Source organism: Euleptes europaea, chromosome 5, assembly GCF_029931775.1.
Source record: "Euleptes europaea isolate rEulEur1 chromosome 5, rEulEur1.hap1, whole genome shotgun sequence".
NCBI lineage: Eukaryota > Metazoa > Chordata > Lepidosauria > Squamata > Sphaerodactylidae > Euleptes > Euleptes europaea.
In genome coordinates this window covers 93,383,366-93,398,877 of record NC_079316.1, presented here as the reverse complement: position 1 = coordinate 93,398,877, position 15,512 = coordinate 93,383,366, and the positions used below count along the sequence as shown (strand labels likewise).

Sequence of the window (15,512 nt, the reverse complement as noted above, 5' to 3'; positions counted from 1 at the left end):
AGTTTTGTTTTTTACGCTGGACTTTAAAATCTGGTCAAATAACCTTTGTACTAATGAGGTTCTCGGTTCTGCTACATTATAATGATAAAATACATCTGCCAAATTTACTTTCATGGCTGTAGAGGGACTTGTTCTCTTTACCCGCATACTGATTTCTCCATCTCTCTGTAAATACCTGCTTGCATTTTTCAGTATGTATACCCAGAACTCTGGTCATATTCCCAATGTTTTCCCACATAGTAATTCAGCTTCAGATGCGTCTTTAGGAAATATGTGCTTATGTAATGGTAGTTAACATATGAAAATTTAATAACTGAAACATACTTCTGAATATTAAATCTGACACCCGAGATAGTTTCTATCTGATAACTGTTTTTTCTCTGCTGGGTGCTGTTTTACAGACAACGTACTTCTTAGTGATGAAATTATTGCAAATGGTTTCCATTCCTGTGAGAGTGATGAAGATGACAGAGCCTCTCATGCGAGCTCTAGCGACTGGACTCCGAGGCCACGTATAGGTGGGCATTTAAATTATATTTTTGTGTGTGGAAAGTGCTCCTCTCTCTTCCCCCCCACCAGTCAAATAACCCCCAGGCATCTGTGATATTGTTATCCCCTGTACATAAATCATGGTACACTGTATATTCTATACATTTTGCTATTCACTTTGTATGAGTAGCAGCAGACCTCAGGTGAGCTGAATGACCCGATGCATCTGGCCCCACTATAACTTACTAGCACAGAGTTGTGCCTGCTTCTGTCAGGATTTGCTGTTGGGACTCTTGGCACTGCTGGATGGTGGCTGTGTGCTCTTTTTCTCTTTTGCCTCTTGGCTTTTAAGTGTCACTGATCATTAATCTCAGAGGGAAAACACGTGCAGAACTACCATACAGTGATATTTTTCTGTGTCATTAGTACTGGCTTGAAACTGCCATTTGGGGTCTCAGTATGGAGAGGCCATAGGGAATCGTGATCTGTATTGTGAAAGAGGCTACCTTCAAACATCACAACCTTTATAGAGGATGGACACTGACTTCTTGCTCACCATATTCACAGGTGGAATGAAAACAGGGCTTCCTGAATGGGAAAGCCTTCAGATGAATTCCAGTTTGCCTTTAGATTCCCAGTTTATGGGGAAGGAAACAAATTTCCACTTTGCTAGGTACCTGCGTTCAGACATCACTGCAAACTGAAGTTTAAAATCTCTGTGTTTGGAAAACCTTCACTCATTCACATTCTGGATGCAGGGGGAGGAAAGGGAGTATGCAGTTAATGACAAATGGTCTTGTCCTAATGTTTGAACACAGACAGAAGAGGTGAAAATCCACATTAGCAGAGAGGGAAGCATGTGATTTTTCTCCTGAATAGCTATTTACGTAGCTGTGTTCTCAGTTTGAGGGTCTAAAACACAATTGAAAGGCACAAGACATAGCATGAGTGTAAAAATATCATATTTGGAATAAAACATAACAGTGAATGTAGGGCTGATTAATTGGAGCTGTAACAGTTACATTTATGGTTATCTCAATAGAAATTAAGCATGAAAACATTGAAATTTAAGTTCTAAACAACTAATGAAATTAAAACACTGCTAAACAAGTGGAATCTGCTGCATATGTTCTGCTCCATTGTGAACTTGGTTTCTATCCTTGTGAGCAACTTATCGAGTCGCTTCTGAAGAAATGTACTATTGGAAATGATGAGGGGCTGGTTCGTTATCTATTGAATTATTTTAGGCCGCACATCACAGTGGGGGTCGCCAGATTTTTGGGAACTGTTTTAAAATTTTGAATGTCGACTGGCCACAGTTGACGGGTTGATATTTTATTGATATTTATTGATATGTTATTGATATTCTCCTTTTGTTTATGAATGTTAATATTTTGCTTCTATGCCAATAAAGGTTTGGATGATGGATGAGGATGAAATTAAAACACATACAAATGATTGTAATAACCAAAACATACAAAGCAAAAGAGAAAAATCAGTTCTCATTGTAGGTGCGCATGTGAAATAGATTAAGATCCACTGTATCACCTCTCTGTTAAAAATGAGACCACAAGTGCAGTCACAGAAGTTGCTGCAACATTCTCATTCGATTTGAGCATACCGTATCAGCCAAATCACGTGTATTTTGTTTCTATGACAGGACCCTACACTTTTGTCCAGCAACATCTCATGATAGGAACAGATCCACGTGCAATTCTGAAAGACTTGTTGCCAGAAACTATTCCTCCCCCTGAACTGGATGATATGACATTGTGGCAAATAGTTATTAATATTCTATCTGAACCTCCTAAAAGAAAAAAGCGGAAGGATATTAATACTATGGAGGATGCTGTGAAACTCCTGCAAGAATGCAAAAAAATAATTGTTTTAACTGGAGCTGGGGTATGTATTTCATATATTTAATAGAACAGATCATTACTTGAATTTTGAATTAGTCTCATGTAGCTCCAAGACTGATTGCTCATCATAGCCTACAAGAGGGTCTGTGTGATGATTTATACATAAAATAAAAATAAACAGAATAATAATAATACAAAACATTAAAAAAAAGAAAATACAAAAGGGTATCTATATAAACTTATCAATACATTTACAATTACAGAGTATATAAAACTGGAAAAACTAAGATACCCCTTTGACCCTCCTTAAAAAAGTGACCCATCACCCGACTTCCATAGAAGTGTCTTAACAGTATTGAAGATATTATTAACTATAAAATATAAATTTATTAAATCTAATTTCTACAACTCTCTAAGTAAAATAGTAAAGTCCATTTTTGCCAGTTTAGTCTTAAAGGTAAAAAGGTAAGCAAGCACCGGGTTATTACTAACCCATGGGGTGACATCACATCCTGACGTTTACTAGGCAGACTATGTTTACGGGGTAGTTTACCATTGCCTTCTCCAGTCATCTACACTTTACCCCCAGCAAGCTGGGTACTCATTTTACCTACCTTGAAAGGATGGAAGGCTGAGTCAACCTTGAGCCGATTACCTGAAACTGACTTCCGGCGGGATCGAACTCAGGTCATGAGCAGAGCTTTTGACTGCAGTACTGCAGCTTACCACTCTTCACCACTGCACCTTCGTAGGTCTTAGTCCAGACTAATTCTGCATAGGATAACACTTGAAACTTTTGATCCTGCTGAGTGAAGCAGTGTTGAGTTCTGTATCCTACCCTCAGCACCTTGTTTCCTTCCTCTCATTTTGTCTTTGATTCCTTTGAAGCACCAGTAACTGCCAGTTTGTTTCCCAGAGTACTGTACAAGGAGCTCTTTCAGAATAGATTACAGATGAAAGAGGCTGAGTATTTACAGACCTGCTTTTCTAGCATTGGCCAAAAACTGTGACAAGAGCAATTGAAAGGATTTTAAAAAGAAAGCAGGGCAGAACGTGGCAGCTGTATCAGTTTGACTTGTATACTATGCCACATTTGCTCAAGTTGAAAGGAAATGCTTACACTATGACGTGCAGCGCAATCCTAAGGGTGGGGGGGACACATGGCGCAGCCACAGTGCAGCTGCGATTGGTTTGCTGCGTTGCGGCGAGCAAGCCAATCAGGAAATCCCCCCAAGACCTATGGCACTGCTCTATGCAGTTCCATGGGGTTACGCCAACATTTTTGCAGATGTAAGTTTACACCGGCAAAAGGGCTTAGGGAGCTGACTAATGTCTGCCCTGCCCCTTTGGTGCCAGCGTGAGCCCGTGCTGGAGGAGTGCTGCCACTGAGACAGTGCCGGTGCCTGTGTGGCAGTGCCATGTTGCTCCCCGGCGTTAGTGCTTATTTGCACAATGCAAGTGGCACTAATGCTGGTGCAAAGGTACACCAGCTACTAAACTAATCCCCCCCTTAGATTGCACTGTAAATGCCCTAAATAAGCTCATGCTGTAGATTTTCTTTGGAACTGAGTTGATATCTCTTAAGTAGGTACAAAAAATAATTTATGTGGAAGTGGTTGGACTGTGCTTTAATTTTTTCCCTGTGGTACCGTAGTCTACATGTTCTTTATACTAGATTCTCTAAATGGTTTGACAGTGCGTACAGATGAATTAGAATTTTCTTCTGTGTAACCATATAATAAAAAAGTTGTGAAGAAAAGGAACATTTCTTTTGTCAAAAGAAAATGAGCACTTACATTTTGCAGCATGTTATTCCAATTTTCAGAAGTTATAAGCAGCAAGTACAATTGCATCTAAATACACATTTGATACTACTTTATGAAAATATTTCAGGTATCTGTTTCTTGTGGAATTCCTGACTTCCGATCTAGAGATGGTATCTATGCACGCCTTGCAGTTGATTTCCCTGATCTTCCAGATCCTCAAGCCATGTTTGACATTGAATATTTCCGAAAAGATCCAAGGCCATTTTTTAAGTTTGCAAAGGTGCGTCTTCTTTTTCTTTGATCCTGCTTAGCATGCAAATAGACTTTTAACTTGTCTGCACACTTACACTGTATCTAAACCAAAGACATTTCCGTCCTTCCCCATGCCTTTATCACTACACTATGCCAACTAGTAATGCTTAGGAAGAGAGCCTATGTGTAGGATTATGCCTGAGGAGAGCCAATTTCAAATCTCCACTCGCCATGACACATTGGGTGACCCTGGGCCAGTCATTCTCTCTCATCCCACCCTATCTCACAGGCTTGTTGTGAGGATAAAACAGAACTATGGAACTCTTTGTAGGAAAGATAGGAGATGTACTAAATAAATACAAAAGGTGCATGCTGTGAATGATACTCGAGGGTAATATTACAAATAATCACATTAAATGTTCATTGGAAAGTGTCTGAGAACAATGTTCTGTACAATGCCATGGGGTAAATAACAGAATTCCCTCAAATAGCCAACTTCATGGTCAGTGACTATGAGGCAGTGACAGGGGCCCACCAGCAGGAAAAGTTGAGGTTTTTCATTATTGGAGACTTTCTCTAGGTATACCGCCCCCATTTGTTTTGAAGAACAATAATCTACTCTGGTGGGCTGCTAAGGACTGCATGCATGCTCATGGCCCACAAAACATTGAAAACTAGTGAATCATTTAAAGGGGCTAAAAGAAAGGCCCTCAGCATGTGCATCAGTGTTTAAATATTGTTGTGATTTATGCCCCGATACAGCATACTCTTGAGTTTTTGTTTGAGGGAGAATATTTAACTAAATAAAATGAGAGTAATTCCTCTAATGCTAGAAAAAGTTGAAGGCCGTAGGAAAAAAGAAAGACCCAACATGAGATGGATTGATTCTATAAAGGAATCCATGGTCCTCAGTTTGCAAGACCCGAGCAAGGCTGTTAACATTAGGACGTTTTGGAGGACATTGATTCATAGGGTCGCCATTAATTGGAAGTGACTTGATGGCTCTCAACACACACAATTCCTGTAATCATTTGCATTTTAAGCTTCAGATTATGCCAGTATTGGTTAGTTATCTCCATTCAGATATTGTATTACAACAGTACTGAACGCAAGCCTAAAGCTTAACACAAACTGAAATTAGCCTAACGTATTTGTTGCTAAAATCTTGACACTAGAATTTTGGCAACAATCGCTATTGTTGAGTGCCTGATAAGAATAACTGACATTTCTAGATAGAAAAGAAAGGGGCAGCCGCCAAGTTATTTACATAATTCTTTCTAAATTCTATAGGAAATATATCCTGGACAGTTTCAGCCATCTCTCTGTCATAAATTTATAGCGCTGATGGACAAAGAAAGAAAACTACTTCGCAATTATACTCAGAATATAGATACACTGGAACAAGTTGCAGGAATTCAAAGGATAATCCAATGTCATGGTCAGTCAAGCTTCAGTTATTTTCTATTCTAGCTCTAGGGGTTATGTTGATGTGCATGATGGTGGGTGCAAAGTTTGGGTGCAAATGTGTCGTCCTGCATGAAAAAAGCATTCTGCACTCATGGAAAGGCTGCTTTGTACTGTGTGCCTGAATAAAGCACAGGGAAAGGGAAACTAATTCCAAAGATGTATGCTTGGATGTATACGAGAATGCACAACAGGTTTGTTCAGCCTCTTCTACAAGAATAGGAATTTTTGTATAATCTACTCTTTATAGTGTGAACTCCTGCATAAATTCTTGTGCATACTTTTATGGAACAGCATCAGTGACTGTTCCTTTCCATTCACAGTTCTCTGGCTCCAACCTAGTTAATTTTCCAATTTATTTCATAGAGAATATAAGGTAGGATCAATATATTGACCATCCTGTTTCTAAATTTGGAAAAAATTGGGCCATACCTCCATAACGATGAATTGTTTTGTCATTTCTTTGCCTTGAATTTTCAGCTTTCATTTAATAAAAGTCACTAGACTTTCAGCTTTATGGAGAGAAAAAATATGTAGGCAGTATTTTGTCCAGCTGCTAAGTAGTAAACCTTCTTCCAACTTCTAGTGTTCTGGCAAGCAAGAATGAAGCGTTGAAATAAAAAGTACTCAGTAATTTTCTTTTTTAATTTGTTGTTTTTTTGGTATAATATTTCCCCCTCCCCCTGTAGCCTTATGCTGCCTCGCATCATATAATTTATGTTTGTGGGATAGTGATATAGAAAGTAGCCATGCTTAGAACATGTACATGGTCACATTATGAGAAAGTTGAGGGCAGCAGGAAAAGAGGAAGACCCAACAAGAGATGGGTTGACTCAATAAAGGAAGCCACAACCCTCAATTTGCAAGATCTGAGCAAGGCTGTCAAAGCTAGGACATTTTGGAGGACTTTGATTCATAGGGTCGCCATGAGTCGGAAGTGACTTGATGGCACTTAACACACACAGATGTTATTTCCCAATTTTCTTGTTAGTGTGCCTTAGAGCCATTGTGGCTTTTGCAAAATCCCATATCAACTGAGCCTGTGTTTGTTCAGAAGTGGTATGTTAATGTTGCATTGTTTCTTATTGTTGCTACCCACCTAGGATGCCAGGAAGAAAGGCAGGTATATTAGTATTTTAAAGTATATAAGTTCTACTGATTTAAAAAGAATTTCCACTCAAGGAAGGAATTGAACCCTTGGATAGTGAAATAATGGGGGTTACTGCACTTGTATTAAGAGTTTGAAAATGTTATAAAAAATACTGTTCGCACTTTGTTTGGCCCCTTTAGCTGTGAAGACGTCTTCCAACCCTTTAAAAATCCTTTTAAAGCGGTGTTTTTTATAACATTTTCAAACTCTTAATACATTGCTGGGAATACAAAGTGCAGTAACCCCCAATGACTCTTAAAATAAGCTGGGGGGAAATTAAGTGTTACATTTGATGGTACTTCCAGGGTCCATACTAAAACGTGGCAGATAAGAGTCTCCTGATGGGCAGAGGTAAAAGGAATTCACTGTAAAAGGAATTCTCTGAACAAACAAAATACCAGTAATCCTCTTTATCTGTGTGCAAAATCAAAGCAACTATAATATTGCTTCCAGATTCTCTGACCACAAAAAGCTAAATGTGTCTTATGCTACAATCATATGCACATCTACTTAAGAAGTAAACCCTATTGAACTTATTGGGCCTTGGTTCTGAGTAAGTATGCATAGGATTGAGCTGTTAAAATTGTTCTGGTAACTTGAATACTCAAATTTGTATGATATTTCAGTAAGGGTCTAATTTTTCACTTTGCTTCATGTATTTTTCAGGCTCCTTTGCAACAGCTTCTTGCCTAATCTGTAAATACAAGGTTGATTGTGAAGTTGTTCGTGAAGACATTTTTAATCAGGTAAGACTAATACTGTCTTAGAATTATTAAGGTTTTTTCTTTGAGACTTACAACTTAAATCTCTAGAAATGTAGGGTTCTCTGGGCTTCCATGTTAACCCTAAAGCCAAATTAAGTGTAGCAGTTCAAAGATGCATGACTCCATTTACAAAAAACTAATTCTAAGACCAGTAATATTCTTGATAAAACCTTAACAGATGAGAAGTGTTCTGCAGAGTTGTGTGCAAAAGACCTAGCAAATCATTTTATCATGAGCAATTTTGTTTCTGTTGGCTTGCATAATTTTTGAAATATGTAGAATGCTTTACACTTTCTTTCTTATAAATATTATTTACCGGAATATCCCATTTTTCCCAATTTGTTGTTGAGCTGAGATTTGAATCCTGGTCCAAGTCAACTGTAACTATTCACATCATTTTCTCCTTGTTGTCCTGGGACAGTCCCAGGGTTGCCTTAGTGGACATGAAGTTCTGAGTAAGGCCAAACAAAGAAGACTGGGCATGGATATTGACATCTCCCAAGATAAAAAATGTAGGCATCTCCCAACACCAGTCCAGCAACTCTCTGCCAGCTCACTTAGAGAGTTTAATGGGAAGACTGCCAGACAGTATATACCAGCAGGATCACTGATCCGTCCCTGGAATGCCACATAAGGTACAAACAAACTCTGTCCAAGCAATTCCTCCATGGATTGATGGAATGCACAGAGAGGGAGGGCACGCATGAATGCACTGGCTTGCCTGCGCCAGCTGATGAGTAGAATGCCTATGTAGAGGCCCATAAATACGCTTCCTCCCCATGAATTGGCAACATTCAGAAAGCAGCATCCCCATGAGGGAGCATACATGTGGACACTGCCTCCGTACATTAGGGGGCAGGGCCAGCACATGACAATTGGATCCAGATACCATCTGTACTACGTTAGCCGCAAAAAAGAGAAAAATTCCTAGAAAGCTATCACCAAACCCCTTCCCCCATCCCACAAATCAAAACTGATCAAAGACTGAGCACCATCCCAGAACAAGCTGTGATAGAATTTGACTACTTGTGTCTTACAGCCAGGTTTTGACTGAACTGGAGAGATTCATATTTTCCTCCACAATCATATCATGAAAGGGAGAGATACTGTTCTTTATAGTCCTGGTTGTACCACTGCAGAGTAGGCAAGTTATTAAAAATCCAGAACCTAAGGGAAGGATAAGCAGAAGAGGAAGCAGTTTGAAAATAAGGACTGAAGAGACCAGGAAATGAGAAAGAGAGGCTAATGAGTAAAGGTGATGCTTGGAGGATTGTAGGGTAGGACTTATGAGACATAGAGCCTAGAGCTTGTCACAGATGTGCTGTCAAGGATGGTTCCGTATAAAGGAGTTGTGTCAGTTGTGGCTTGTGATCTGGCAACCCTTAAGGGCCAAGAAATAATGGATTTGACGTAACACACTGGTTAATTGGAAGTACCAGCTAATTTCTTGGAAGCAGGCTTTCAGTTCTTTTAAACTTAATATGATCATGAGAAGCAGTGGTGTCTTTCTCCTACCCTCAACAGGAAAGCTCAAGTGACACTTTTTATGCAATTTACTTTTAGAACTTTGTGAAACTATTATCTACACAATTTGAGATTAATGTGTAACATCAGTAGGTTATTTCTCTGAGATACCTTCCAAGAACTGTCAATGATTTTGCTAATAATGCTTTTAATGTAGTGTGTATGCATGTAGAAGAGGTCTGATGGAAAATTAAGTTGTAAATTGTTCATTATGGATGCTCAGGTATTATGAATAAAATTCCATAAAATGTTCAGGACTCTACTGGGTGTAATTAGTGTTGTAGCAGCTGAAATGAAATCTAGAGCAGTTGTGTGTGTTACATCCTCAAAATATGTTATGGAGGTTTGATCTTCTCCACAAAAAATCTGTTGCAACGAATGCACTGAAAGAATGTGTTTATAAAATTAAACACTAATCCAGCCGTCTGTATGCAGGTTGTTCCTAGGTGCCCCAGGTGTCCACCCGATGAACCCCTCGCCATCATGAAGCCAGAAATAGTGTTCTTTGGTGAAAATCTACCTGAGCAGTTTCATAGGGCCATGAAATATGACAAAGATGAGGTTGATCTTCTTATTGTTATTGGGTCTTCACTTAAAGTAAGACCTGTAGCATTGATTCCAAGTAAGTGCTCATTGCTTACTTATTTGGGGGGGGGGTTTCATGCTGTAGATTAAAAATGTATGGGTAACAATTCATACAACTTGTGTACTGTACAGTGCAGAGAGACAAATGGATTTAGGGAGCTTCCTAGATTGAATGTAGTGGTTAAGAGCAGTGGTTTGGAGCAGTGGACTCTGATCTGAAGAACCGGGTTTGATTCCCCACTCCTCCACATGAGCGGCTAGTCTGGTGAACTGGATTTGTTTCCTCACTCCTACACACAAAGCCAGCTGGGTGACCTTGGGCAAGTTACAGCTCTGTAGAGCTCTCTCAGCCCCACCTGTTGTGGGGTGTCTTGTGGGGATCCATAGGGTGTCTGTTGTGGGGAGGGGAAGGGAAGGTGATTGTAAGCCAGTTTGAGTCTCCCTTAAGTGGTAGAGGAAGTCGGCATATAAAAACCAACTCTTCTTCCACTGTAGAAGCAATGAGTGTATTTGTATATATGTATCTAGTATACTCTGGAATGTAACAAGTAGTACTAAAAATTGTTGAACAAGCTGATTCATATCAGTTGCCATAAAACTCATTTTAAAATTAATGTTAATAACTTTTTTCTTTAAATTGTAGGTTCCATCCCCCATGAAGTGCCTCAGATTTTAATTAATAGGGAACCATTGCCTCATCTACACTTCGATGTGGAACTTCTTGGTGACTGTGATGTAATTATCAATGAATTATGTCATAGGATGGGTGGCGAATATACAAAACTTTGTAACAGCTTGGTCAAACTTTCAGAAATAACCGAGAAACCTCCACGAGTGCACAAGGAACTTGAAAAACACTTAGCTGAGTTACCACCAACTCCTCTTAACATTTCTGAATATTCTAGTTCACCTGACAGAATGGCACCACAGGATTCTCGGGTGGTACACTCAGAGCACTCCTTTGAATATAAAGCAGGAAATTCTGATGTTGCCTTGGTGCCTAAAGAGAACTGTGTAGAAGGGAAAACACATGAAGTTCAAAATTCTTTAGAAAACGCAGAAAGTCTTACTGACCAGTTAGAAAACCCAGAACATGTAAAAGAAAATGGATCTAACCAAAGTGAAAACAAGGAAAGAGTTTTATCTGTTGAAACACTGAGAAAAAGTTGGATTAACCGATGTGCAAAAGAGCAGATAAGCAAGCGACTTGATGGTAAGTTTTGACTTCTTCTAAACACAATGAGTTGAATACTATGAAGTGCTCGCAGAAGCAGATCTTTCCTGCCTCCCCCTTCCCAGAGCAGTCCCCTGAGCTCTCAAGAGAGCTGATAGCAGAAGGTGCAGGTTGTACATGGCCAAAAAGACTACGTGGTCCAGAGAGCTGCAGTAAGGAAGGGAAACAGAAATCTCACTTGTGCCCTAATGAACCCTTTTGCACCAATGGAAGCATCACCAGCAGAAGAGGATGGTGGGAATATGGGAGTGATTTCACCTGGTCCCCTCTCCTTTACTGTGGTCCCCCAGGATGTATGGTTTTTTTGCACAGGTCCCATGAACTCCACCAAAAGTTATGCTCTTGCTTCACAGGATCCAATCCTATGAGTTTCCAAACTATAGGTCCTTAGCTTGAATAATGTCAAGATAACAAAGTAAGGAAGGAACAGCACTGTTAACATTTTGTCATTTAGTAGTTACAAGCATTAGCAAACATACCTCCACACACAGGTATGAACCTCTGGTACTTGTGTTGGCCCAATGTTATAGGAAACAGAGAAATTATTTGACTGAACCAGCTAGTTATTTAAAGGTTTGCAAACTTACAAGCTACGTGTAGGCAATATCACACAGTTAAAACTGACAGCGCCTTCCTAAGTAGGTCTGCTCAAGTCTGTTATGTGGGGCTTTACTCCCAGGAAAGTGGCATTGTAAGGTTTGCAATTAACCAGTATGCTTTCCCAAATAATCTTCAGCTTTCCTAATATAATGACTGGTTTATCTCTACTTTTCTCTCTTGCAAGACTCTAAATACAAATGAAATGAAATGAAGATAATGATTTTCTAGTGTTCATGTATTCACTTGTTCTACTTTTCTTATTTGCTACTTTGCCTCTGGTGTCTCATTGGCCATGACTCCAAGGAAAATGCAAATTGTAATTAACATAGTCTGTTGTAGAATTGTGGTGTTCTAATCTAAATGAACAATCTTATGCCCAAATTTTAGCTCTGTAACTGATGATAAACATTTTCATTGAAAGCTTGTACTGTTTTAAGTGATTAGTTTGTTCAGTAAAAATTGTTTCATCTGGCTAGATCAGTGGTTCTTATACTTTTTGAAGTGGTTCCCACTTCAAAATTTACTATATTTTTCAGGACCTACTTCAGAATTTAATGTAGTTGTTGGTACTCACTTGCAAAGGAACTTCATGGTACTTCTTCTAAAAGAAAAAGGAAAAAAAAGAACGCAGGAGTCTAAAGTTTATATTATTTTCCATGATTAGTAATTCTAAATATATAGCTTTATTGTATTTTATGGTCATTTTGCACATGCAAACCCAAATTTGCATTTGAGCTTCCTGTCCCGGCTCATTCTGTTCCTCCTTCTCCCTTCTGGCCTTGTGTCCTACCTGTAAGAGAGTTGCAACCCACTTTTGGATCCAGAACCACAGAACTGATTGGCCTGATGATTGTAATATACTCTGTGTAGGGCTGCCTTCTAAGACCTCTCAGAAACTTTGACTTCTCCAAAATGCTGTGATAAGGGTGCAGTGATAGCATTATGGCGGTTACTGCTTTGGTTTCCTGTCCCTTTCTAGGTGTAGTTCAAAGTGCTAGCTTTGACTTGTATAAAACCTAAGCATCCTGTGCTGAGAGCATCTGAAGAGCTGTTTGCTCCTTCAGCTTGCTGTGAATCTGCCCTATACATTTAGATCCTTTGGAGAATTACATACATGAATTAATAGGAGAATTTTAAAGCATCTATTTAGATTCTTCTAGAAGGGGAAAGGAAGTTATGCTGTGGTAAGGATGGGCACACCACACCATGCTGTAGGACTTCTTCACTGGAATCCTACAGCCCTTTTACCAACAATTCTACATCACTAGGCTTTTGCTTACAGCAATTCCCTTGCCTAGAGCCAACAGAGTGTATAGCTATTGCATGTTTCAAAATGTTATATAGGGGGTTTTTTTATTATTCACTCTGAAATAACTGTTCTTGCTGATCAAATGTGTTTCAGGTACTCAATACTTGTTTTTACCCCCAAATCGCTATATTTTCCATGGTGCTGAGGTATACTCAGATTCTGAAGATGATGTCATATCCTCCAGCTCCTGTGGAAGTAGCAGCGATAGTGGGTCCTGTCATAGTCCAAGCTTAGACATAGAAGATGAAAGTGAAATTGAAGAATTCTATAATGGCATAGAAGATGATGATGTTCCTGACAGAGAAGAGGAGAATGGCTTTGAGGAAGATGGAACTGACCTTCAGGAATCTGTTGATGAGTCAACTTCTGTAAATGACACTGTAGGACTTGAGCATCCAGCAGACAAGCTGTAAAATAATTACTGATTCCAGGAACTTTTCCACCAGCATTAGAAATTTTGGCATGTCAGAACGAATGTGTACTGAATTTAGTGCAAGGGATAAGGATGTAATGTTTATACACAACTAGAATAGATTTTCATGCATAGTTTTCTAACTTTTCAAATCAATTCTATAAAGGCACACTCAACACTAACTGATCTTATGTTTTGAATTTTGAAGAAGGTACTAAGTATCTTTTACTGTCACTGCATTCAGGTTTATTAAGTTAATCTGTGTGATCTGCGTGTATATATACAGTATTTTTGCTTAACAAATTTCAGCATATTATTTTTAAACAGTTTGAAAAAGCCATTGGAATGTTAATGTAATATAAAGGGAACAGCTAATCTAGACCAAAGAAGGGTATCTTCCACTCCTCTCTTGCTTTGTTATATTTAAAGCCCGCTTATATTTTTCCTAATTCTCTTACTGCATAATCTGTTCAACACTGGTATTTCCCCAGAATTTCTATGGCAGCTATGTTTGTTTTAACATTGCTCTTCCTATTGAGATGCATGTGAGCATACTGAAAATTAATTAGTCATCACAGCAAGCACCTAATTTTTTTATTACTAGAAAGTGCTTAAAAAACTTCCTGTGGATATGTGCTAGTGCCTATGGCTTGCACAACTGTAGCAAGAAAGTGTTCAAGTAAATGAAGTCATCAGACTTGTTTTGATTGAAACAACAGATCTTGATGCAGGATGTTAATACACAAAGATGCTTAGTGTAAAAGATCCTTTATATACACTGCCAAGATGTGAATATGCAAATGTACTGAAAGTGTATATAATGAGGAAGTAATGCTACCCAAATACAAAAGTTGCTTCTGTACTTTTAACACCTTACACAGGCATTGGTAATGAGTTACTTAGGCTTCCACTGTAATACGTAAATAACAGTTTAAGCATGATTTCAAATGTGCTGCCTGAAGCCCTTCCACTTTGGTTTGGAAGCCTTAATATCATTTGTCAGTACAGTTCTTTTAAGCAGCTTCAGAATCCCCCCCCCCCCCCATACTGCCTAGAGGCTGCCTGGACATGGATGTCGCAAATGTTTCCAACTGCAGACTGTTTGCACCCATAATTTGTTTCCTATTTCTGCATTAGAGAAGTTTTGCATTTCTTCTGAAACCACTTTCAACCGTGTCCCAAAAGAGCTCCACCAGTCATCATTGAAGTGCATTGCTTTAATATTTATTCCATTTTGAAATATGTATAGTAGCTGTCCTTTTAAGCAACTAAAACATCTGTTTTGTAACACAGCATTAACAAAGTGTTCAGAATAGCCTTCTGTGTTCATCTATGTTGGCATGTTTTCTCATGGCCCAGGTTCTAAATGCCAGAACTTAGCGGGCTACACTAAAGAATGCAATATGTTTAGCTTTGCTTGCATGTCAAAATGTATTTGTGCTATAGGAGATATTTTAAATGGAAAGATTTTGTTTTTAAATTATTTTTACAGTGTGGATTGTTTTCTGCTTTTATATTGTATATAGTGTCTTTTATGTAACCAACTGGCAAATGTTTTGTAGAAGACGGTTTAAAAATGACTGGCTCTCTTCCTGCAACTTTTGAAATATAAAACCAGTGTTTTATACTCGTACAGTTTGTTTTAAAGTCTATTAAATTGTCATTTAACGTTTGGTTTCTGTTAAGAATGTGTGTGCAAAGACTCTTCTCATGAAAGCTGTCTTGCCAGTGAATATGAAATAGAGTGCAGCTGGTAAAAAGCTTTAGAGTGGCGTGCTTCCCCTGCCACCCACCCCTAACACTGAATACTGTTTCCATATTACTCAGCAGGTACTTGGAGGGGCACTTGAGTGCACTGTGTGGTGGGGATGCCAAGATGGATTAAGGATTCTGTAGCTATATCACCTATACTGTTGTCAAACAGTCTCGCTTCCTGAACTGACCTCAGGAGATGTGTCTCCTCTTCCCCTCCCCCCCCCCTCAACAACTGTTTTGGTAAGCTTCAGTATCCATGTAGAAGCTCATTCATAGGGGAGAATGATCTGAAGATGGAAGAGCTTTGTATAATTATTATTGGACTGGTGAATTACCTGCTGGAGTTTAA

General features: G+C 38.9%; 1 protein-coding gene across 1 annotated transcript; it reads left to right on the top strand.

The window, feature by feature from the left end:
* Positions 1 to 406: 406 nt before the first annotated feature.
* On the top strand, positions 407 to 13,998 carry SIRT1 (sirtuin 1). The gene is made up of 8 exons (XM_056849983.1): positions 407 to 518; positions 2,150 to 2,391; positions 4,242 to 4,394; positions 5,657 to 5,804; positions 7,647 to 7,726; positions 9,704 to 9,890; positions 10,497 to 11,066; positions 13,090 to 13,998. The coding sequence occupies exons 2-8, from the start codon at positions 2,179 to 2,181 to the stop codon at positions 13,407 to 13,409; spliced, it is 1,671 nt and encodes a 556-aa protein (XP_056705961.1). The 5' UTR covers positions 407 to 518; positions 2,150 to 2,178; the 3' UTR covers positions 13,410 to 13,998.
* Positions 13,999 to 15,512: the final 1,514 nt, after the last annotated feature.

What these genes read in the sequence shown, in the direction of transcription:
- SIRT1 (XM_056849983.1), top strand. Translation starts at nt 2,179, where the DNA reads ATGATAGGAACAGATCCACGTGCAATTCTGAAAGACTTGTTGCCAGAA. An exon ending in AAGGATAATCCAATGTCATG is followed by an intron (nt 5,805 to 7,646) that starts GTCAGTCAAGCT and finishes TGTATTTTTCAG; the next exon opens with GCTCCTTTGCAACAGCTTCT. An exon ending in GTGAAGACATTTTTAATCAG is followed by an intron (nt 7,727 to 9,703) that starts GTAAGACTAATA and finishes GTCTGTATGCAG; the next exon opens with GTTGTTCCTAGGTGCCCCAG.